The sequence below is a fragment of the Podarcis erhardii genome (genome assembly GCF_964252035.2).
Source record: "Podarcis erhardii genome assembly, chromosome: 17".
NCBI lineage: Eukaryota > Metazoa > Chordata > Lepidosauria > Squamata > Lacertidae > Podarcis > Podarcis erhardii.
This window is the reverse complement of record NC_138515.1, coordinates 30,885,709-30,911,365: the sequence shown is the minus strand read 5'-3', so window position 1 is coordinate 30,911,365 and position 25,657 is coordinate 30,885,709. Positions and strand designations below refer to the sequence as shown.

The 25,657-nt window shown below is 42.7% G+C and overlaps 1 protein-coding gene across 3 annotated transcripts in view; it reads right to left on the bottom strand.

The window, feature by feature from the left end:
• The window catches only part of PAX5 (paired box 5), a 220,275-nt gene that overhangs the window by 8,396 nt on the left and 186,222 nt on the right, over positions 1-25,657 (bottom strand). For all 3 annotated transcript variants that reach the window (XM_081845382.1, XM_081845384.1, XM_081845383.1), the window contains one exon: positions 5,635-5,721. In XM_081845382.1, coding sequence (XP_081701508.1) covers positions 5,635-5,721 — 87 coding nt within the window. The remainder of the gene's footprint in view (positions 1-5,634; positions 5,722-25,657) is intronic.

Genomic DNA, 25,657 nt, shown 5'->3' with positions numbered 1-25,657 from the left:
TATTTACCCTCCAGCAGTGCTAATTTGTTCTGTCCCCCCCCCCCCGGCAAATAACTATTCTCATTTCACCCCTCTATTGCCTTTTGGGGAGACACAGGGGCTAACATTTTGTTTGTGGGCAGTAAACAAGCATTCACTCGAGATCTTCAAGTTTCAGTCCTCCCAGAGGCCTCTAGAAGGTAATGTACAGAAAGGAAGGCACTCGGGTGCAAAACACCCTCCCCATAACTGTCTAGCAGATAATAAATATTGCTGAATGTGTTTGAGTTAGCTTGAACTTTAAGCTATCTATAGGTACAACCAGATTAATTTTGTGATTAAGCATTCTGTTAAACATTATTAGGTTTCTTTTTTTAAAAAAAGAAAAAGAATCTTGTTATGATCAGTTTAGTTACAAACCTTCAGCAGGCAGTGCAGGGCAGACTATTGCTCAACATATGAATAAAATATACAGCAGCAGGGAGAGAGTCTTCAGCAATATGTAGAGAATGTTGAGGAGCCCTGGCAGTGATTTCTGACTGGATGGTTTGGTATTGCAGGGAACTATGGCCTGTCTGTGATATGCTAGCTTTTTACTTACAGGGAGTTATACATGTGGGAGATTGTTGTTTTTCAAAGCATCCTCTCAAACTGCATTCTAAAGTGGCACAACCCATTCTCAGGACCATACCACTTCACTGTGCTGTACACATAGACCAGGTGTTTGCCATTGGTCCCCAAGTGCTAAATAGCCAAGTAATGAGAAGTCAAATTATGTACATGCGTGTGAGAACCAGCCCTAAGAGCTGCCCTCCATGCCTTTTTTAACCTCAGATGACACTTCAATCCACTCTACATGGGATTATGGCTTTCATACAGAGGTTTGAAACTAGCATTGAGTAGAGTAACAAAACGGTAATAGGAAACAGCTTCCCATTTGGGCAACAAAAAGACCCTTAGCTCTAGCATAGTAAATGGCAATTTTGTACTGTAAAAAGCAGTGCGACACAGAATGCTATAGCCATCAATTACTCCCAAAGGATTTAAGGGCAAGGAATGTGATGGGTAGAGCTTAGGTGGCTCAATTACTTAGGGACTCAATTACTTAAAACAAAGAAACTGAATTTTAAAAAATGACAAAAATTCAAAATTATTTCTCTGCTAGAGGTCGCACATAACAACCTTGACATCCATAAATCTGGAAGTCTCTAAGGCACAATATCTCTCTGCTAGAGAGGTGACAATTAATTGGTATTTTACTTACCTCATCCGCATAGATTATGCAGGAGAATTCTAATCACCATGTGCTACACACATGTAAGGTCAGGGTGGGCCAGACTTTGACAGTAGTATAAAATGGATGTTGCTTATCCTCCTTATTAAAGTGAGGGAGTGGGTGTGCTACTCAGGGATTTGCTATAGCAGAAGCCAAGGGCCTGCCAGGAGATTTTCCAGAGCCAATGGGATTCTGCCTAACTGCAAAAGTATGTTGCTGAAACATGCCATGCATACACTGGACTGCACATTTGTAAGGGAAATCAAAATGAACAGGCAAGAGATTGAGGAAGTTGGGGGAGACCCTGGAATAAAGGTGTTGTTGTTTTTTAGGAAGCTAAACTGCTTTCTTTTATAGTGTCATTAAAACTGAAGACTATGTGGCACAAATATATTTGGATCTCAGTATGGAGAAATAACTTTTTCCCATTCAAAAATCAGTATGTGCATGGATTCATATACCCTACTATTCTCCCTTCACCATTTTGCAATTTAAAAACTAAAAACAAACACTATAAAGCATAGCATGCAGCAAAAACTGATTACTGCCAATAGTTCTTAAGGGAGTTCAAATGGGCTTATGAAAAGTTTTGGCTTCCTGCTGGACACATTTCTTCTGCTGTTAAACAGGTTTTCCAGAGTTTCACATTATTTAGCAGAGATGAAAGTGGAGCAAATATATATGTTAAGGGAATGTAAGTTGAGTGGTTAATGTGCATAATAACCAGCTAATGAATATGAGAATCTCTGTGTCTCTCTCTCTCTCCAGTCCTACCTTGGAAGTCAAACGGAATCCATTCCGGAATTCCGTTCAACTTCCAAAACATTTGGAAACCAAAGCATGGCTTCTGATTGGCTGCAGGAAGTTCCTGCAGCCAATTGGAAGCCAAGGAAGCCCCGTTGGATGTTTGGGTTCCAAAAGAACCTTCACAAACCGGAACAATCACTTCTGGGTTTGTGGCGCTTGGGAGCCAAAACGTCAGAGTTCCAGGGCATTCGGGCTCCAAGGTACGACTGTAAATATAATTTTTTACCACTATTCATAAAAAGTATCAGAGTGGTTTACAATAGTTATAACGCCACACAATAAAAACCACATAAAAATGTTAAAATCAGAAACCACCTAGCTAGTCTAAAAATATGCAGTATGCATTCATCATTGCCTGCATAAACCTGATGGTACATAAAAGTTTTCAGCGGGTCTTTTGAAAGTTGAAACAGAAGGCACTGGCTCAATTTCCATTGGCAAACTGTTCTACAATACTGGACCAATGACATGAAAGGTTTGGTTTCTTGTTATCAAATGAGCTTTACCAACTTGGGGGCAACCAATTTCTGCAGATGATCTCAGTGATCAAGCTGGTATATAAGGGTCAGGAAGTGCACATAATCCTTGCATACATATTTCCCACTAAATATACATAATCTCCAACAGCCCTTGGAAACTGTGCATATAACAACTGAATTTTGTATTTTATATTCTTTCTCTCCCAGCTAGGTTTCCCTTAAGCCCTTCCTAAATGTTTAAATCTTCCCTCCCCTGTGATTCTCATAGTTATTGACTCCATGGTGCTATTAAGCATTTTCCCTTCCTTAATAGCAGCATGGGGATAATTTCCATCTGTGTGGTGGAAATGGGAGAGAAGATTTAAAAATTTCATCTCCCTGCAACACCCCTTGTGCTGCTCAGCAACCTGAGGAACAGCTGAAAATGATGAAAAGGGGGCTGGCCTGCAGAAAAAGTTTATATTTAGCTGGAGCCCCCCTTAAACCTCTTTGCTGCTCAGCAGGAGGGTGCATTGTGGGCCATGTAAGAATAGGCATTGGGCTACACGCATCCTGGGAACAGAGACTGCACACTTCTGCACATGAAATAGAAAAAAATGCATGTTTCTTAGAAACTCTGTATGCAGACTGGAGATTGTACATATTGCCCAGGAAATGTACAAAATTCAGAGATTATACAAAGTTCAGTCACATGCACATTTCCAAAGTTCTCTTGGAAATTATGTCTCTTGACAGGGAAATGTGCATAATTCCCTCTGCATAGAAGAATTATGCACAATTTTTCCATGAGGCCTAGTGAGTGTGCACAATGGCCAGTTGTTATGCACTTTAACTGTTCAATTTACATTCCCCTTAACTTACACACCATGACCAGTGTGGCACTCTGAAACTGCCTTCAACTCCAAAATAAATGTGGCTGAATTTGTGCATAACTAGTGTTACAAAGACAACCTGCAGGAAGCCTTGGGCTCTCATGCTCTACCCTTCTCCATTTTGGCTGCAGGGAGGGGTTAAAAGGCTTTTGCGCTTTCATTTTAAATTAACTACAACTTGTTGTTAAGTTCAAAGGTAAAATATTGTAGGTGATCTTAATTAACCATGAGTTGCGAAGCAAGCTTACTACATACAGCAAACCATAACTAAGATAAGCCACCACTGAGGGTTTATATGTAATACTAAACTCCTATTAATCTAAATTGAAGCAGAAGCTTCCAATGGCTGTGCGGAGGGAGTAGAGGGGAGCCAGAAAACTCAAGGCTTGTTGGAGTTCATCCTCATAATGCTAAACTGGTTTACCTTTATGTGCAAACAAAACTTTTGCCAGTGTACATCTTCTACAGAGTTAAAGTAAGTATACACCTTTCCATTTTAAACAGAATTCCTTAAAACGAAATCCCATGGAAATCAGAAAGGCTTCTGAGTAAAGTTTAAACTTATTTAGGAATGTGCTGTGAGTTTACAGATTGCTGCTCAGCACGGATAATGAAAGGATGTGAAGCTATAGAAAAGTCATTCCAGAAAGTGGCCTTATATGCTTCAAAGATAATGGCATGTAATGTGTAGTACTGCATGGGCTGTACTGCATTTGCACCAGTGCCTTTGGAAGCATAAGTAATAAATTGTTCATTGTCAAGCTAAAATCTTGCATATTTCAATGCTCTTTCTTTTCTTGGTGGCGATAATTTATATGCTATAGTTCAAAGTAAGCTATACATTCTTCAGGCTAGAGAGGGCTGCACTGTCTTTTGGTTTAGGAGCTCCACGGGTGTTAGCCTCTTTTGGTGCCTAGCAAGTGTATAGATGTCAACTTCCCTAGAGATGGGGGAGAAATCTGGTTCCATTCACCTTTTGTGCACTTCCTGATTTACTCTTCCTGAAACAATACACAAACTGAAACATATCTGTCAGGGACGCAGCGGGAGCGCAGGGAGGGGAGGAGATGGAGAGCGAGGGGGAGCAATCCGAGGGCAGTGTAGGAGAAGAGGACAGTAGCCCGAGAGATTCCATGAGCCTCTCCAGCGAATCAGAAGATTCACAGAAGGGGGCGCCGATGGCCAGGGCAAGGGGGGCCCCAAGGGGGAAACCCCAGAAGCAAGGGGCCAGCGGGGACTCCCAGAGCAGCAGTTGGAAATCAGGGCCAGCTTCCCCACCAGAGCATAGTGGGGGGGAAGGGTCCCAGGTATCAGGGCCAGCGTATTCACCACCAGCGAGAGAAGATGAGTCAGGGTTGACCACGCCTCCGTCGGAGAGCGAGGGAACGGTCAAGAGGAAGGTTACCGGCTGGGCGCGCGCGCCAAGTTCAAATGTACAGGCGAGCGGCACAGCAGGTAGCCCGGATAGGGAACCAGGTCCTAAAGCCCGCTGGAAGGAGGGGCAAGAATCAGGGGGGTCAGCGTCAGAAGAGTCCAGAAAGGATGAAACCCCAGCGGGGAGGAGGGCCCAGAGGAGGAAGGAGCTAAGGAAGAGGTGGAGCAAGGCTAGAGTCTTAAACTGGTGTCAGGGGGGTGGAGACTCAGACGGGACTTCGCCGGTCTAGGCTTTAAGACGTAGAGTTGCACGCTGCGGCTTTGAAATGGAAACTGAACTTCAATAAAGACTTTTGTACATAACTACAGCCGGGCGTTGGTCCTTTGTGAGCTGGGACCTAGGGGCGGCTCTGACAATATCTATTTTTCAGAAGACATACTTCTCCAAATTTTGTGAAACAGCCCTACAACCAAATAACGTACATACAAAAGTCCATATACTGAAGTGTGCAAAACAAAATATGCATTGATGAAACTAACATACAAAATATATTAGGGAAAACTGCATGCAAAAATTTCCACATTGGAAGACATATACACTAAATGCTGACAAATTCTCATAACTTTGTTTTTTTAAAACAACAACACACAAACTGATGGAGAAATGTGGGGGACTGCACTTTAGAATAGAAAAACAAAAAGCTAAGAGAAAGTGAAAATGGTTGATTCATCCATCCCCATCACTACTCATCTTTCCCAGTTATAGCCAGTATGGCAGTCCCATGCTTGCCCCCACTTGCCTTTTGAACTATGCTGCTGATGGTCAGTTGTAATGGGGGGAACTTACCTAGCAATCCGGGATTAGGAAATCTCCAGGAATCATTGTATGTGGAATACTGTGGATGGCTATATGGACTTCCGGAAAACTCACTCCCTGCATTCAAAAAGAAAGGGAATATTATATAAAATTTAATAATCAAGATCAAGATTAAAGTAATTGACTGATGGAAACATATTGAATTCTAGCAGATGACTTGATAGTAAGAAACAGCTTTCTTGGTAGTAGAGCCTAATGTGTGGTCTGCTCTCCCCAGAGAGGACTGCCTGCTGCCCACCCTTCTTTGGTGCAAGGCAAATACCTTTATTGTTTTCCAAGACTTTTTAAACTGCTAGTGATGCCGATATTATACTGCAGTTGCACCTGCTGTTCTTATTCTAGTAGTATTTTATCTGTGTTACAGTTGTTATTATTTTATTGCTTTTGTATTGCTAGCCACCTTTGAAATACTTGTATTGAAGAAAGAGGATGAAAATCTATAAAAGTTAACTGCACATATAGGCACAAAGACCTGTTGACCACAAGGTTGGAGACAAGCTTTCTCTAGGCATTCTTTTCACACCTGAATTGCAAATAAAGTTTTTGTCTTAGGTTGATTTTCACAAGCAAATAAATGGAGTCGAAAATAGCTTTAATTTCTATGTCTACAAATACCAAATGTGATTTGACAGCATTTGAATATCTGAATGGCAGTTTCTGAATAAGATTAAACAGCATGTACTTTCACATTTACCGTGTATTTATTTGCTTTCTCAGGTTTTCAGGTGCACTATTTGGCCTAGCAAAAAGATTGCCTAACTAATCCAGGAAGGGAGATCTGCGTGCAGTGGCGTAGCGTGGGTTGTCAGCACCTGGGGCAAGGCAAGTAATTTGCGCCCCCTAACCCGTGGATTTGCGCCCCCTAACCCTACCCCTACCCCTAACCCTAACCCCAACCCCCAGATGTTGCGCCCAGTGCGGCCGGCCCCCCCTGCACCCCCCACGCTACGCCACTGTCTGTGTGTAGAAACATACCAAGTCAGACCATTGATCCATCAGTGTATTGTCTACACTGACCGGCAGTGGAGGGTTTCATACAGGAGATTTTCCCCAACCCTGCCTGGAGTTGCTGGGGATTGAACCTGAGACACATCCTTCCACCAATGAAAGTAGTGTTCACTGTGCATGGTAGCAACTGAGAATACAAGTGTGCATCTGGATGTGCATCCCCATTCACACTGTGATGCCCGCTAAAGCTCCTTTGAACTGGCTAGATACATCTTTTGATGTGCATTCTATCCAGGGCCGCCACTTTAGCTTCTTTTCCTGTGTGTGTATAGTGGTACCTCGGGTTACATACGCTTCAGGTTACAGACGCTTCGGGTTAAAGACTCCACTAACCCAGAAATAGTGCTTCAGGATAAGAACAGAAATCAGGCTTCGGCGGTGCGGCAGCAGCAGGAGGCCCCATTAGCTAAAGTGGTCTTCAGGTTAAGAACAGTTTCAGGTTAAGAACGGACCTCCGGAATGAATTAAATACTTAGACCGAGGTACCACTGTACTGTGCTACTTTCCTCTTGGGTTGTGTACTATAATTTTTCTTTAGAACCATGTTTGGTATTCAACCATGTTTCACTCAGAACAGACCTTCTGAAATGACCGCCCATGACTAAGGAGGATCTATTTTCTACAGTGAGTTGAATACTAACACTACTCTTCATCTGGAAGCCACTACCTGTACTAACACAACTAGGGAAGGAGGCCAACTTTTTCTATGCCACCAAGCAAACTAAACATAGGCTTAACCATTTAATATATGGTTAAAAATGTGTTGGTACAAAATCAGTTGTCTGGTAGAAGTTTGTGTTAGAGTAACACCAGCAAGACAACAAGGGAAAATATGGCACTCCTCTATTTATTTATTTATTTATTTATTTATTTATTTATTTATTTATTTTCAAGAAAGAGAAACTGGCAAATGACACACACCTGGGGAAACTGGCAAATGACACACACCTGGGGTTGTGTAGTAAGAGGTGTGCTTCACATCTTCTCTACGAATTATTCTGATCAAGGATGACTGGGAGGAAATTTGACATGACAGCAGTGGCGTAGCGTGGGTTGTCAGCACCCGGGGCAAGGCAAGTAATTTGCGCCCCCTAACCCGTGGATTTGCGCCCCCTAACCCTAACCCCCAGGTGTTGCGCCCGGTGCGGCCGGCCCCCCCCTGCACCCCCCACGCTACGCCACTGCATGACAGTGAGGGAACAGGTCATTTATTGATACTTAACATGAGTCTGTGGTTAAGGTATCGGCTTTGGGTACACACGTACTTTTAACTCTGGCTGAAGGAGTCAGGAAATTTACCAGACTTCACATTCAAACCCCATCAAGATAGTTCAGGATGTATATAAAAATATATACTTCAAATATTAACTGGCTAAGCTGGTATGGTCCATCTACAAGACTATTTGACCTCAGTTTAATGGGGAGCATTGCTTTTGGAAGCTGCCCCATATATCTCTTTGTGAGGTAGAAGGAACTGACGTAAGGTGTGATGTGCAAACAATGACTCCCCATCTCCAAATGAAACTTGAGGTGTAAAGTCCCAGAATGGACCGTGGCTTCAACTGAGCATGAAAATAATGTAGGAATTGTTTATGTATGAAGTAGCACCAAAATAGGTGGCAAAATAGGTTGATTTTAGCTGTGCCAGCAAAACAAGCTCTTTCAGGGGTGGGGGAAGCATAGCTGGACTGGATAAATCAGCCCAAACTCCTTAGGAGCCACTTCACACAGAGAAAAGGGCCCTTTCACTTTATCTTTTCTGCTTCAGCCACGCTGCCAGCACCATGTGGGAAAAAGGTATTTACGTTTCTTTTTTAACTGGAAGGCAAGAACTAGATTGAATACCTAAATAAACCTGCAATGGTGAATACCTAAATAAACCTGCAATGTGCCCCAGTATAAGAACCAAATTTAAACAATATTTCAATCATAGAAATGGTTCTGTTGGCAAAACTACTAGTGGCTCTCTCAGATGTTGTCCCATTGGCAGTTGGCTTTAGTAGCAAAGCCTATGGGATAACAAGATGTTTATTAAGTGCCTGGATGAGTAACATGCTTATCTCCTTACCTAAAGTGTTTGGGGAACAGTGCCTCCTCATGATATTTATTATGCAAAAGTTATCTGAGCATAGAGATACATTTTGTATGCTTTCTGCCTTGACCACAATCGCCTATATTGCTATATTCCCACTGGCAAGAAAATGTCCCAATGTATCCAAATAAGGTTTGTAACTTCTTCACTTGCAAGTTGTTTCACGCGGTTTGAAGTTACCCAGGCAACGGGGATGGGCCTCCTTGTTACATCCACTGTCTTTAGCTGAAATGTCCACCAATTAAATCCAAATCCAAATTAGTTTTATTTACCTTCACTCAGCTAGAATCTTTTACTTTGAAAGGATTCTTGCAGCAGGTCGGAGCTCGAGACTTCGCTCCCACAGAGACTTGATATTGCAAAGTTTGCTGGCTCACTCGCCATTCCCCCCCCCCTTGCTCCTTTCAGACAGGAGTTTAGGAGGTTGCTTGAGAGTCTTTTGCAAGCCGCTGGACCCTTTGGAACCTCAGGAGAACCTCCTGAGGCTTTTTAGGAGGTGCAACTTGCCTTGTTGCTTCCCCCTCTCTCTATGGGGCTCAAGCCCGTATCTCTTTATCAGAGCAAACGGACTTGCACTCCATTCTCCATTAGCAAGAAGCAGAAGTCCCCTTAACACAACATATTCTAATTGGGTATTGTCTTAATTACTTTTTTAAAAAAATCACATTGACATTGGTATATATAACAAATACTATTAAGATGTAACTTCATGTATGAGTGGGGAGGTGACCATTTTCTATATTGGCATACAGCACTTTGCCTTTACTCAGGTATCTGCTTCTATTCCATGCAAGGTTTGATTAACTATGTTCTACAAATTAAAGTCATTATACAAATATTACCTCTATATCTTTAACATATATAAGCATTACACACAGACACACACCATACGGCGCAAACTGGATTGGTACAGCCCATAGAGTTAGCTGTGGCATTATGTGAGCCAGTTTGCTCATTCCTGACTCCTTGGTGAACCTAGTACATGAAGGAAGCAAGTGGGATAATAGTATATTCCGGCACACCCTAACAAAGAACAAAAGTTCAGAACTTGCCTCAGTTTCCCTAAAAGGGAGCTATGATAACAAACAGGTTTATTATTCTCCATATCTGAAATGCAACTCCATTCCTAAAGGACCTTGCATGTTTCTTGCACCACCTCTTCACACAACGGGGAGCTTTTTAAGAGGAGTTATTCCATCATCGCCATATGGTCTGGCTCAGGTAAATCTCCTCCGTACTCCTGCAGCTAGCTAATCAGGAACAGCCAGACTGCCATTCTCCTGCCTGTGTGTTGTAAAGCAGGAAACTTCACTTTTCTAACAATAATCAACACTCCTGCACAAGTATCAGTTGAAGTAAGCTGACATTTCATTCTCTGATTTTGTTCCCACCACTACTTCCACCTCTACTCGCTGCTATCCTCTCTCTCTCTCTCTCCCTCTCCCTCTCTCTCTCTCTCTCCCTCTCCACACACACACACGCACACACATCTCTAGGCCTCTCTGGGGGACGCTCTAGTGCCTGACAGGCTGAGGCTTCCAATTCTCTGTTTTTTATGCCTCAGTGGTCAGGGTGTCAGGCTCCTGCAGTACAGACCAGCCAAGAGCTAGAGGAGTCACTGAATACCATCAGTTCGGTGACAGTATTGCTCGCTTCATCCCACATACTCTGCATATCCATCAGCCATGCAAAAGGAAAAAAGCGGAGTGGGGCGGGGGGGAGAAGCAAGCACGAAACAGAATGGGTAGGAAGAGACTAAAAGGAAAGCCACCGGCCCTCCTATTAGCATCACAGGCCTTGGACAGACAAATGGAGCAGGAGTACAGTGAAACTAAACGAGATGAATGAACACTGCATGAGTGCCTCGTGATTTCCAGCAGATACTCCTGCACCCATCAGATATACTTCTTGACAGCACTGTTTAATGATCAGCCCAGTCAAAAGCAATACTATGCATCAGCTACCCAGGGGAGTTGTGTGTGCTTGTCTGTAGGAAGGGGTGGTGGTGAGAGAGGTAGACGATTAGGAAGATGAAATATTTTGCAAAACGAAGGTTCAATACATTGTGGAGGTTTTTTTTCTTAGTGATTATGCAGCTATGCCCTTCATTAAGACAGCACCTTTTTAAAGATTATCATGTCACCCACCTACAATGCAGAAATGTTTTTCAGCCAATAACACACAAAGAAACGGCACAATGATTTCCATTGCCTATGTCCCACGACTCTAAAAAATGCTTCTAATGTTTTCCATAGAAAGGTCAAGATTTATTATAACTGTAATTCAGGACCATTGACCTAGCTGACAACCTGCTGGACTTAGTATTAAGTATCATTCATTTAAATTGTGGCAGTACAGGGCAACAGGGCTTGTCAGATTCAAATTTGGTCAACAAAAATACATGTCTGGTTGGCTGGCAGTATTTAAGACTTACAATGTTCTACACTCACCACTCTCTGGAATGGTAAGAAGTTTCAGGACAATTTTGCAGGGTAAGTTTTGTTATGAGGTGACTAGTGAAGTACGGTACCTGCATATTTACAAATATATAGAACAAGAGGAATGCAAACAGAAACACAAACAGGCAATTCTAGTTGTAAAGTAGCATTACTCACCCACCCCAAAGCAATATAGACCCTTGCAGCTCCTCAAGGCTGCTTCTTGCAGCCATCCCCCGCCCCATCCACATTTTCTTCATCTAGCCAGATTTTTAAAATACAACCCTATCAAACCCCCGCCCACTCAGCTCTCTTGACCAAACTAGTTTCAGCCCAAAACTTAAGAAATAAAGAACCTGCATTTTAGATTCAAGAACAGAAATTTTATACATCTCAGATACTGATACTCTCAAAGTGGAGACCACATAAGAATGGAGGCAAGTGAGGATGAGCCTATGTTTGGCTTGACTAATCCTGAGACATCTTTACTGGTCACAAAACTAAAAACTCAATCTGTTTTGCATTCACTTTGTGTCTTGCCAGTTTAACTTACTAATCTGGTCTGAATCAGATGGTGGTGGTGGTGATAACAATAATAATAATAGTTGTTGTTGTTGTTGTTGTTATTATCATTATTATTACTGTACCCCACCCATCTGACTGTGTTGCCCCAGCCACTTTGAGTGGCTTCCAATAAAATATAATGGGACAAACATTAAACATTAGATATGTTAAATCCAAAGCTCTTCCCCACACCCAGCAGTGAGGAATCTTAAAAAAAAAGCCAAGATCTGACTTCACAGACCTTCTTAATGGTGCAATCTGACTCAGACACATGAAAACCTCACCTAAATCTCCCTCCCCCTTACCTCATAATTCAGGTTGAGCACAGAGCTGATGCACACACCTAGTAGATACTAACTAGGCATTTACAGTGGTGCCCCGCAAGACGAACGCCTCGCAAGACGGAAAACCCGCTAGACGAAAGGCTTTTCCGTTTTGAAGGCGCTTCGCAAAACGAATTTCCCTATGGGCTTGCTTCACAAGACGAAAATGTCTTGCGAGTTCCTGCGGGGTTTTTTTCCCTCCCCCCCTTTTCCTAAGCCCTAAGCCGCTTATCAGCTGATCCACTGATAAGCCGCTTAACAGCTGATCGCTAAAAGCCGCTAAACCGCTAATAGCGCTAATCCGCTAAGCTGCTAATAGCCGTGCTTCGCAAGACGAAAAAACCGCTATACGAAGAGCCTCATGGAACGGATTAATTTCGTCTTGCGAGGCACCACTGTAATAACATCGCCAAGTTAAAAAAGACAGTTGTGAAACTCTAATTCTAGTTATCCCCCATAACTCTTCCACTATCTTGTACCAACTGTTCTTTCTTAAAACATGTTGAAAGAATGGATTCCCACCCACTTTTCTGTCTTTTAGTATATACTTGTAGAAATTGTAACCGTATGCTTCCACTTACTTTTTTCAATTATATGTACAGAAGTATACATATAATAATTAAAAGATGTAAAAATATGACAAAAATTGTCTGTATTTCTTATAAGATACCTTGGGCAGCCATTTAACCATTTGTAAAGTATAAAAAGCAGAGACATCACCTTGCCAACAAAGGTCCGTATCATTAAAGCTATGGTTTTCCCAGTAGTGATGTATGGAAGTGAGAACTGGACCATCAAGAAGGCTGATCGCCGAAGAATTGATGCTTTTGAATTCTGGTGTTGGAGGAAACTCTTGAGAGTCCCATGGACTGCAAGAAGATCAAACCTATCCATTCTTAAGGAGATCAGCCCTGAGTGCTCACAGGAAGGACAGATCCTGAAGCTGAGGATCCAATACTTTGGCCACCTCATGAGAAGAGAAGACTCCCTGGAAAAGACCCTAATGTTGGGAAAGATGGAGGGCACAAGGAGAAGGGGACGACAGAGGACGAGATGGTGGGACAGTGTTCTCGGAGCTACCAGCATGAGTTTGACCAAACTGCGGGAGGCAGTGGAAGACAGGAGTGCCTGGCGTGCTCTGGTCCATGGGGTCACAAAGAGTCGGACACAACTAAATGACTAAACCACTAAACAACAACAACAAAGTATAATTGTATCCACAACCCTAGTATAATATTAATAAAATTGATGGTGCTTCTATCTGAAACAAAATTCCCAGATTCAAATGTTGGGGGGAAATTGCAATTTGTTTTTCTGCTATTCTTTAAAAATAAATCCCAAGCTTTGCCAGTTTTGAGATAATGATATTAAATATTAACTTGCAAATGTATATATAACTAAGTTCCATAAGTGAACAGACTTTTTGGTATTCTGTCTTTAACATTCCTCTCTTTTTTTGGAGGAACGTGGCTCATAATTCCCCCCCCCCCCAATAGTAGTCATTAACCAGGGCGTTGAGATATGCATGGCTGCATGGAGAACAGGGCTAAATACTACATTTAGCAAACTAAGTATACTAAAACAGTTTGCTTTTTATGTATTCTCATTTAGAAATAGCAGTTAAAACACACACAGCTTTAAAATCTATTACTAAAAGAGGGCTGTTTGCAAGTGGACTTAAATACAATGAGGGGAAGTTTCAGTGGATAAACTAAAAAGCTGCAAAGTTCCTCTGTTTAAGAAGAGTATTTCCCTGCAATTCTTAATCTGAACTACTGGTATTTTAAATCTAGCCATTTGTGCCATAGGAAATGCCAGAACAGTGCCATATTTTTTAGCTGCTGCAATGCCAGTCTATACTACAATAAAGCAAAGTAATTATGTCCAACATTATAAAACACTGTTTGAAGCAAACTGTGACCCAAATACAAAACCAATGATTAGAACTGCCGTTGGGTTTTCAGTTCATGTATGTTGCACAAGCAGCACTGTCCTGTTATCATTTTTTCTAAAGAATCCTACCCATGTGCCATGCTAATTCCTTAACAGAATTTGTTTAGTTATAGAAATACCACAATCGTCTCACATTTACCACTTTGTTAAGATACATTTATTTATTTACCTCATTTATATCTGTCTTTCTGTGCTATCAGATGCCTCTTTCAATATGAATCCCAACTATAAATTAACTTTGCAAATATATTAGGGATGGTTCACACAAGATGTTCTTCACCTGCAGCATCAAACAATATCATAACATGTTAGGGTGACTTTAGATGACCAAATTTCTAAGTAGTTAAATGGGTGGAAGTTTGCTGGGTCCTTAAAGCACTGGTGGACAACAACATTTGAGAGATTGTTGGATTCCCACCTCCATCAGCCCCAGCCATCATGGTTAATGGTCAGAGGTGATGGAAGCTGTAATCCAATAACATCTGGAGAACCAGAGGTTCCCAATTCCTTCATTAAAGGAAATGGCAATACTTCCACTGGGGGGAACTTTATTGTACCCAGAAGATATGAACATCCAGTGGGTAATGTTCCTTTCCTGGGCAGTGTGCTCAAATGTGTAGTTGCTGGCCAGCTCCAGGTATTCTTTGATAAAACTGATTCTCTAGATCCGTTTCAGTTAGGTTTCAAGCTTGGTTTTGGAACAGAAACTTCTTTGGTTGCCTGTGGGGTGTTTGCCTATAGAAGAATAGGGGAAGTATGACCCTGCTGATTCTTTCATGCCTGTCAACAACTTTTGATACCATCAGCCATGGTGACTTTCTTGATAAGCTAGCCAGGTTGAGTGTTGGAGGTACTGTTTTACAGTGGTTCTGTTCCCACTGAGGCAGCTGATTCCAGAACAAGGTGCTGGAGGAATTCTGCTTGATTTCATGGCATTGGAGTCCCACAGAGTTCTATGTTATCTCCCATGCTGTTTGATATTTACATGAATTACTGAGTAAGATTATCCAGACATTTAGAGTGTGGTGTCATCAGTATGCAGATGACATCCAACTCTACTTTTCTTTTTCTACTTCTCTCTTTTTTCTTTCTCTTTTTTTGGAATGAGGTCCAATAAATAGCTGCTCAAGAGAGCGGTACTGTTAGTGAGTGGTTCATCTGTCCAGGCAAGTAGTGCCAAAGATGTTCTGGATGGTGTAACTCTGCCTGTAAAGGAATAGTTTGGAGGTGCTCATTGATCCATCCTTGTCACAGAGGTACATGTGGTTTAGGCTGGCACACCATCTACAACACTACCTGGACAGAGATAGCCTGGCTTCAGTGACCTATGCCCTGATATTAAAAGGTGTTCCTGTGCAAAACATGCAGAAACTTCACCAAACAGCAAATATTAAAACATTTCAAAATATTTTCAGAATAGAAATCTGAAATTTGTAACTGAAAATATAAAAACCCATGGAGAAAAAAGCAAGGGAAATAAATTATTCCTTAAAAACAATTCCAGCCAAGATACCCAGTTGCTCAGGATAATGTTTTCCCCATTCAGTATTTTATGTCATAGATTTACCAAGGGATAGGTGTGGGAACGTGGGTGGCGCTGTGGGTTAAACCACAGAGCCTAGGACTTGCCGATCAGAAGGTTGGCGGTTCAAATCCCCGTGACGGGGTGAGCTCCCGTTGCTCAGTCCCTGCTCCTGCCAACCTAGCAGTTCGAAAGCACATCAAAGTGCAAGTAGATAAATAGATACCGCTCTGGCGGAAAGGTAAACGGTGTTTCCATGTGCTGCTCTGGTTCGCCAGAAGCGGCTTAGTCATGCTGGCCACATGACCCGGAAGCTGTACGCTGGCTCCTCGCCCAATACAGCGAGATGAGCGCCGCAACCCCAGAGTCAGTCACAACTGGACCTAATGGTCAGGGGTCCCTTTACCTTTACCTAGGTGTGGGAAAGCCTTGCCACTTGGTATGTCTGCTTAGTGAGGAAGCCTCTTGTATTCAAGGAGACTCCTCTGCATTTTGGAACTTCCCCTCTAAAATGTGTCATGCATCAATGTTATTGGTATTTCATCAACAGGTAAAGATTTACCGTATTTTTCGCTCTATAAGACGCACCAGACCACAAGACTGTTTTTGGAGGAGGAAAACAAGAAAAAAAATATTCTGAATCTCAGAAGCCAGAACAGCAAGAGGGATCACTGTGCAGTGAAAGCAGCAATCCCTCTTGCTGTTCTGGCTTCTGGGATAGCTGCACAACCTGCATTCGCTCTATAAGACGCACACACATTTCCCCTTACTTTTTAGAAGGGAAAAAGTGAGTCTTATAGAGCAAAAAATATGGTACCTCCTTGCCGAGGCCTTTGGGAGAGGGTGAGGTTTAGTGTCTGAAGCTGTGTTATCTGAATTATTTGTTTGCCTGCCTTCATGAAAGATATTGTTGTTGGGTTTTTTAAAGTATTGATATACTATTTTTATGTGCATGATATGTTGTTCAAAATGTTGTTAATTAGTGTTTTAACTTTGTATACATTCCTGCCCCAGGACCATGCAATGAGCGGTATGTTATAAATGTTGGCAATTAACAAATAAATAATAAAACCAGGGTTCTAAAACATGCAGGAGCCTCTGTGAATACAGGTGGCTTCCTCACTGCAGCCAGTTGCCCTGGAAAACATGGAGGGCAATGGAGATAAGGTGCGCTCAGGCACACTCTTCCCATCTTGCCTGTTTGTTAAGCCATATTGTGCAGTGCTTTTGTGAGCTGTCCATTTTTTATGGGATAGAGACAAATGCCCATTTGGGAAGGTTTCTATGGAAAGTGCTTTCCTATTTCTAACACCTCAAATTATTCTTAAAATGAAGAGGAAGAGCGTGGGGCTGTTTAAGAATGGGAGCTACATGTTCCTGGCAACCCTCCCCAGTCAGGAATTGGGCAGCAACATTCTGCAGCATCTGGAGTTTCTGGACAATATCCAAAGGAAAGACCATACACTATGCATTATAATAGTAACCAATCCTGAAGGTTAGCAAAGCATAGCAGCAAACTGGCAAAGTCCATATGCTTCAGGAAGGTGAAGTGGCCAATCAGATATAACGAGTGATCCCATCTATCCATCAGCAATTCCCCCACTATCACAAACAGTTCAAACCTGTGCATGTTTATTCAGAAGTCTCACGATGTTTAGCAAGACGTACTCATAAGGAGTGTGTGTCAAACTGCAGCCTTTAATTGAATCTAATCTCTGTAATTTAGTTTATCACAACCCTCAGATACCAATTCAGGACATCAACCACTGCATCCACATGAAAATTGGATTTGGGTGTACATGAGTAAAGTTAAGGTTGCCATATTTCAAGCAGTGAAAATCCAGACAGAAAAGTTGTTTAGCTTTTTTGTCAAAATTGCCCCCCCAAAAGCTGGTTTTGAGCTATTTTTAAGGAAAATCGGCAAAAACGGCACTGGCATATGTCTGGATTTTCCCTGACATTTCATCGATTTCTGCAAAGACACTACTAGAGACAGCAGTATTCCAGATATGTCTGGGAAATTCTGGACGTATTGCAACCCTAAGTAAGGTACTCCAAATATTCTGAGAATTACAGTAAAACACTCACACGTGTCTAAGACATCTGGAGAGATACACCATATATAGATGCTTATATGCTAATGCTAGAAGCCTCTAAGCTAAGCAGGGTGAGCTGAGGCGCTTTGTCTTAAAGGAGAGCATAGAGATATAGAAGGCATAACAGGAACCTGGTGGAATGACGAGAACCCAAGCCAAGAAGCCAACTGCATATAGTTTGTTGTGTATTGAATTTGCAGGCACAGCACAGCAGCAGAGCAGTCAGGAACTAGTTAAGGGAGGTAGTGAGTGCTTTTAATTAGCTTCACCTGGGTTGGGTCGTCCTAGACCAGGTGCCTATATATAGCAGCAGGGCTGGGGGTTTTGTGTGTCTTTCTACTTGCTTGCTGCCATGAATAAAGATGTTACCATACCACCACTGGCTGGACTCACTATATAATATAGTTCAAGGCTACTGGTGCTTCAAGTTATCTTTTATGGCTTACCATCCAGTCCTCTAAGCTTAAGACCTTTCTGAGCTGAACAGTGCTAAAAAGAAAACCACAGAAGGAAAAATAGCAGCTGCAATCATATAAGCTGTTAATTATCTTCCAATTTAGAAAACTAATCTTAGTTTAGGCATAGCCGACTTTATTGTTGTCTCCCACAACCTACTTTTTGTTATATTAAAATTAAATGCTATGCTTAAAACACACACTCAGTAGGCTTATAGCAACTGCAGATGTAGTATCAACTTGTCTCCCTGGAAAGACTGTCTTGAGATATTTCATAAAGATGTCCAAGGCAACATTAAATTTTTATGGCAGGCAGCACAGGTCAAGAATGGCACAGTGGCTTCACAGCAAGGTTTGCCCACCTTAATCCACAACTAATTAGTCACTGGTAGGTAATTGTTGTTCCTTGCAGCTCTGCAGCAAAAAACTGGAATTATTAAAATGTTGCAAGTTCCTGAAGTTTCTAAGTTATTTCAAACTACTGTTCACAATTATTATTTTTTGCCTGGGGAGGGGATAGGAAAGAAAAAATGTATTAGTATACTTAGTGAAATAAATATCAAATAATATAACCCCTGCTTATTATATCATTCCTAGTCTCCAACTACTTCACTTTGGGGTAGGGGAGCAGTCAGGGAAGTCAGGTTTTTCAAAGGGTCTGAAAAATGTAAAGCCAAGATAAATATTATGGGCTGTATTGATTGTGACCTGCAAGCTGATTAATTTTTTTTTTACCCACACAAATAGGAAATTTGGAATTGAAGATTGGCTAGTGCTGAACAGTTTTGCTTTCCCACTCCTAAATTGTCAGGACCAGATGAGCAAGAGGAAACGTCATATGAGGAATTTGTGGTGGGGACTTTATTTATTAGGGTAGGAGAACTGGGGGGGGGGGGGCAGGGATTAGAATCTGGCAACAATACATGGGCAGACGAGTCTAAAAAGCCCCAGACACAAATTTTCACAGCCCTCTAGTGGCTATGGTGGCTCATTTACCAGAAGTAATGTATTTGATATTAACTCTGGAAGTAACTCTGGAAGTAACTCTGACCAAACTAAGCCTCCTAGGATGTATGATAATGGCATGAGCATTAATTCACCAAAGCCCAACTACTGGTGTATTCTGGAAGTGGGGTATACATTTTTATTTAAATTGGCTTTTGGTTGTCAGGGGTTGCATAAAGCAAGACAATGTAAGATTTAAAGTAATTGGGAGTATTATAATTTACATAAAATCTATGGAGCCTACCCCAAGTCCATGGGATGGGAAATTCTTTTGTTACTCTTTTTTGATAGGAAAAGGCCAATGTTTAGGTAAAACTATTATTTATTCATTACACTTGAATCCCACCCTTCTCCAAGGATTTCAGCATTCATGGTTCTTCTCTCTCTTTTTATCCTCACAACAACCTTACTGTGGATAGGTTAGACTGGGAAATACTGACTGGTCCAAGACCATCCCCAAGACCATCCAGTAAACATCTTGGCAGACTGAGAATTTGAACCTGACGCAGGGGTTGCCAGCATGGTGCCTGTGGGCACAACGGTGCCTTTGAGGTCTAACCCTGGTGCCTACAAAGCCTCTGAGCCCCACCCTCTCAATTTCACTGCCTCCTTGTCCATGAGGTGGTGAGGGTGGCTACACTATTCTCCCTCGAGAAGAACATAGAGCTTCTTCTTTCAGTTCTATGTGCTCTCTAAATTTCAGAATAATTCAACTGGATCCCATTTTACTCAGGTCCCCGGGAAAGCAAAGTGTTATGTGTTCACATTTTTTCCTCTTTCTGTCTCCTTGTGGGAGCCAATAAGGAGAAGAGGGGAGAAAAGTGTCTGCAGGGGCTGGTGCTTACGGCAGTTGCTCATCTGAATTATGTGTCCAAAGACCTACAATGCTGGCAACCCCTGCTCTTCCCTCTGTACCAAATTCAGAACTTTGCTGAGGCATAGCCTAAGTGTTTGACAATGGGCCACATTTTAAACTGACTGCATTCAAACAAATCAGCACGCAAAACCAGAATTGGGCCTTTTCCGCCTTCCGCTAATCTTCCACCACCATCACCTTGTTTCTTTACTAATATGTGGCAGCCGCTTCAATTACTCTGCATGAACTTAGCTGCTGCAAAAGAAGGCAAGGGCCTTCAGCTTGATGCAAAAAGGAATTACTATGAACACAAGCTTTCTCCTATTAGTTCTAAACACCTATGAATGGGAAGTCTTTTTGCGGTGCACACTGTGAAAATCAATATCTGAATACAAAAATCTTTTGATGCACTCCCTTGCCCCCACAGGCAATGTTTCAAACAAATTGTTTAGGGAGCACCAGGAGACCTATGTTCCCTGCTGTAGGCCTTTGATGGGCCACGGAAAGTTTGGGTTATTGGGTCTGCTGGAAAAGGCTGGCCTCCTGGCCCTTTCTCCCCCTTCCCCTCCAGCGTAGCTTGCTCACTGCTACCAGTTGACGTGACTGATTTATTTGACTGAAGCTGGCCAAACTGTCACTCAGTAAGTGCCCCCTTGGTGCCTCCTCTGGCTGGAACTACTTGAGGGTGGGATTGCATAAACCGGTCCTGTCAGGGATTTCAAATGGAAACAAGCCACTGAATGTGAATCTGACAGCTCGAGTACTGAATTAGGGCTATTTGCATGCTAATTTTCACCGTGCTTAACTCACTGGCAGACCTAGAGCGAGGAGCAGTCTCCGCATGTTTGGAACAATGCTTGACTGATCTAGCTGCGTTAACGAGCAAATTATGGTAATTTTGTTATTACAAATGCATAGAAATTTCCAAAGAGTGGAGCAATACAATATGTTTTTCTCTCCTCCTTCCCATTTCTAAATATGGAGGCTTTTGTTTATACACACTTTGCCTTGCTTACTTATGTTTAGATATGCATAATGTTTCACTTTAAAAAGGGAGGAGGAAAAAATGAGGATATAGAGCAAAGAGAAGTAGACTAGCTCTTCTGTATACGTTACCAAGCCCTCGAGTGGTGTGAATCAGCACAGGTCTACATAAGTCAAAATAGAACTCTGCCACTTTATACCCACTGAGAATCCACCTCATTAAAAAAATAAAAATACTGCTTGTGAAGGATGGAGTCACCCTATCTGTCTCTACCAAAGTAACTTCAGAATAATAATGATGATGATGATAAATATGAGGACATTATACTAAATGCAGTATTATATTGATTCTATACAAATCAGAAAATATTGTTACAAAAGCCCAGTGCCTCACCCTCTTTCTGCCAAGCAGTGGCTAGAGCACATGGGCCACAGGCGCGCACACACAGGGGGGGTGTCCCTTTGGAGAATGGAAGACATGGCAAAGACTGTCGTATTTTAAGAAATATGGTTTTATTCACATATTTACACCTTCAGTCTCCATGGAAGGAGTCCAGATCTTACAGCATGGCCCAGAGCACTGCAGGCAGTCCTTTCTTCTCCCTCACCAAGATGGATCCTCCCTCCCTCCCTTCCTTCCTCCTTCCCCCCCCCCAGAAGCTCCTTGTCCTCCCCAGAATAGTTACCCTGGCAACCTTCCAAATCTCCAGTCTGGTCACACCTGGGGCTAGAAGTGCCATTGTCTTGTTAACGACCCACAATGGCTCTCTTAACAGCCCTAGGTTGACCAGCTACATGGCTCTCTTAACAGCCCTAGGTTGACCAGGCTACCTAGGAATTCCATCGCAGCTTATATTCTCCCCTCTTATCATAAATAACCCAAAACCAGGGCCGTCTTAAGCATATCAAGCACCGTGGAGCAAAGCTCCCTCTGGCACACACACCCCGTTTCCCAGAGTTTTTTTAGGGTGGACGGCACTGCCAGCAGGGCTGGAGGAGGCAGGCAGCAGCTTGAGGGTGGCTCCTCCAACAGGGAAGAGGCAGAGGCTGGATGTGGCACCTCCCGGCTCAGCTCACCACTTTGTGCCATGGTGGCCACAGCAGACGGAGGCTCAGGGTGCGGCGCTGCTTCGGCACGGCATGGCGGGGGTGGGCAAGGGCGGCGAGCTGGTGCCGGGAGGCGCTGTGTCCAGCCTCCGCCTCTTCCCTGACGCCCTCCAGAACTTGGCGCCCTGGCACCCCGCGCCATTAGCCTCTGTGGGTAAGATGCCCCTGCCCCAAAATCCTAGCATTTATTAATTTCAGAGTTTGGTGGGACCCCTCCTAGTTCTGTAACACCATCAAGAAAACAAAAATTATGTTTCTTACTGTAACATATTCAAGTTGTATATACTATCTATGTACAAATACTGACAGCACAATCCTAACCATGTCTGCTAAGGGCTCACCCACACTTTCGCTTTGGCGGTAAATCATGGGTTTTCCCAGGGAAAGCAGTGGGGCAAGCAGAGGTGTGACAAGTCCTTATAAGTCCTATCAAATCCAACAGGGATTCCTCGCAGGTGAGGTTAGGACTGCAGACTGGGAGTGAGCCTCACTGAACACAGTAGGACTAATTCCTGTATTACTTCTGAGTAAGCATGCATAGGATTGCACTGCAATTCAAACAGCAAATTAGCAAAGGAAGTTGTCAGGCGAATTAATCTGATTAATGAGGCTTATGATGGTATGCTTGCCATGTCACCCACAACTCTTCCCATCTTTATGAATAGATTAAAAATATCTGAAATGTGCTTTTCAGTTTGGCTCACAGCAATAAAACACAAAAAATAAGTTAAAACAGCAGCAGTGAACCGAATTTTAAAAAGTCAAATCAATATGTATTTAAATGTCTGAAAACAACATTGTCTGAATCTGATGTCTGAATATCATCAAAGAGTATGCCAGACCAAGGGACCAGGGACAGTGTTCCACACACAAAGTACAAGTTTGTATGGAAGCCAGCCTCATATTGTGACAAAGCTACATGTAGCATTAAATGTGTCTTTTCAAGTTAAAACAGCCTTACAGTGAATATGGCACTTCTGTAAGTCCTAGTGGGGAAATGGTCCAGAAAAGCCAAACTCTGCTCCATTTCCTGCTATAAGTTTCAAGATAGACAGTTAGGTATAGTGAAAAGAATTTTGGGTTTGGACAGGAGGAACCCGAGTTCAGTTCCCACTCGGCCATGAAGCATGCTAGATTTACCTTTGGCCAGTCACTCTCTCTTTCTGCCCCACCTACTTTACAGGGTTGTTGTGAGTAAAATGGGACAGCTCACAAGTATGTGCACCACACACAAATGTCTTAATTATAACAGGGCCTCTGCTGCACTCTCAGTCAGGGGTGGCCCTGCCAATAGGCAACGTGAGGCAACTGCTTCAGGCGACAGGTGTCAGGGGCAGCAACAGCAGTCCACTGTCTGTTCTCCTTAGCCCCAAGGACATTCCCCTCTGTTTAAGGACAGAGCTGTGCACACCACACCCCCTATAGGTGCATCACTCCTGTTGAAGAAAGATTCAACTGCTGGTCCAGTTCAGTCTGGACAAGTAGTTGCTCTCAGGCATCATTGACAGGTACTTCCAGTACTCTTGTACTGCCTGCTGCCCCTCGTTGACCCTGGCTTGCCCAGCCTGCTACATGCCTTGACCACAGGAAGTCAACCACAGCTCCCTCTCTTTACCCTTGCCTGTCTCAAATCACCTGCAGCCTGTCCATCCACCAGGACTGTTCCCTGAAAGGTGACTCAGGTATTGAATACCTGGCATCTCATTATATGGAGTACAGCAACACAAAGAGATCATACAAATGTTTTCTCTGCCATTGCATATATTCTGCTATTGCTTATATTCTGATCCATGTACCCTCAATACACATTGCCAATGGCCTAGAGAGAAGCATTCCCTTGCCAAATGCTTAACTGCAAAATACTTCTGCCAGGTAAACAGGTCCATGGCCGAAAGGATGGATCCTTCATATTTGTGCTAACATATCCTTACCTCAGGGATAATGCATGCCAGTATCTAGAGGTGAATTCTCAGAAATGGTTGCATTTTCCCCCTTTGAAACTCCACATGTGTGTTACTCTACATGGGTTGCTTTAAGTGATGATAAGATCTTTTTAAAATTAAATGTAAAAAATTAAAAGCATGGGTGGTGGATATGGATCAAGACTGCAATGCACAAGGAGAAGAGGTTTAACCATGATCCTGAAAAAGTATCACCATCACCCCTTATGTGGCAAACAGGATGGTAAAAACAAAGAGAAAAGATTTTCTCTTGGGTGTGTTTTTTTACTATTGCTATTTGCTGCCAGGAATGGGTTTGAGTTTTTTCCATTACAGTGGTGCCCCGCAAGACGAATGCCTCGCTCGACGAAAAACGCGCAAGACGAAAGGGTTTTTCGTTTCTTGAGTTGCTTCGCAAAATGAATTTCCCTATGGGCTTGCTTCGCAAGACGAAAACGTCTTGCGGGTTTGCTTCCTTTTTCTTAAAGCCGTTAATACCCGGGGAATCCGTGCTCCGCAAGACGAAAATATCGCAAGACGAAGCAACTCGCGGAACGAATTAATTTTGTCTTGCGAGGCACCACTGTATTGTGCCAGGGGAGGTAAAGGCCAAACCCTTTCCTTCCTGTGTACTGTGATCCTGATCTGGATAGGAATGGCAAGGGTGGGGAGCATGGCTCAATTTAAAAAACAACAACCCTGATGTCTCTGGAAGTGCTGTATTAAAAGCAACACAGAGATAACAGGTGCCTTAAGCATTCTAACCCCAACCCTAAAACACAGGTGGCTTTCTGGATGCCTTGGCTACATCAGACTGTTGTTTCCCAGAAAGTAGTCTAAAAGGAAAAAAGGAAAAAAATCCCAGAAAACCACAGAGGCACTGCATGTGTACTATTATGCACATTAGAGTGGTCCTGCTTCATATAGCAGTGTAGTGTAGTGGTTAAAGAGTTGGACCTGGGAGACCAAGGTTAAAATCCCCACTCAGCCTCAAAGCTCACTGCCTCTCAGCTTAACGTGCCGAGGGGGGAGAACCATATATGCCACCTTGAGCTCTTTGGAAAGGTGAGATAGGTGAAATATAAATTAAACAAATAAATCAATGGTTGGGACTAGACTTAAGTGGCTCAAGACTAATTTACATTACATGTTTTGGCTTTTAATCTAAGTCGGGATGTTAGTGGAATCTGCTACAAGCAGACAAAGCCTCAAACGGGCACATGGTCTGCTTGTTCACTCTCTTTGTGAAGCAGTCTTCATTGAAGCGACTTTCTGCAGATCAGGTGGGGTTTTACAAAATAATTTTTCAAATGTGACAACATTCGTCCCAGTAAGATTTAGTCAGCTACCAGTCACCATCAAAATTTGATCTTAACTGTTTGCTAACTGGGTACTGCTGAAATGTGTATTCACTTTAACTTCTGCCTCATTGCTTCACTGTGGAAGTGATTTTATTGGCTATTAACCAGCATTAATGTTCATTGTTTCATTGCTAAACTTTCCTACACTTTTTTGCCCTCTGTGACTTAGCCAAACTACAGCCAGAAACTGCAGTCAATGTCACCAAAAAGGGTTTTACTTGCACCTCATGCTAAAGAACAGTAAGAGAGGTGGCATGTCCCTCACCTCCTCATCTTCACTTGAACAGAC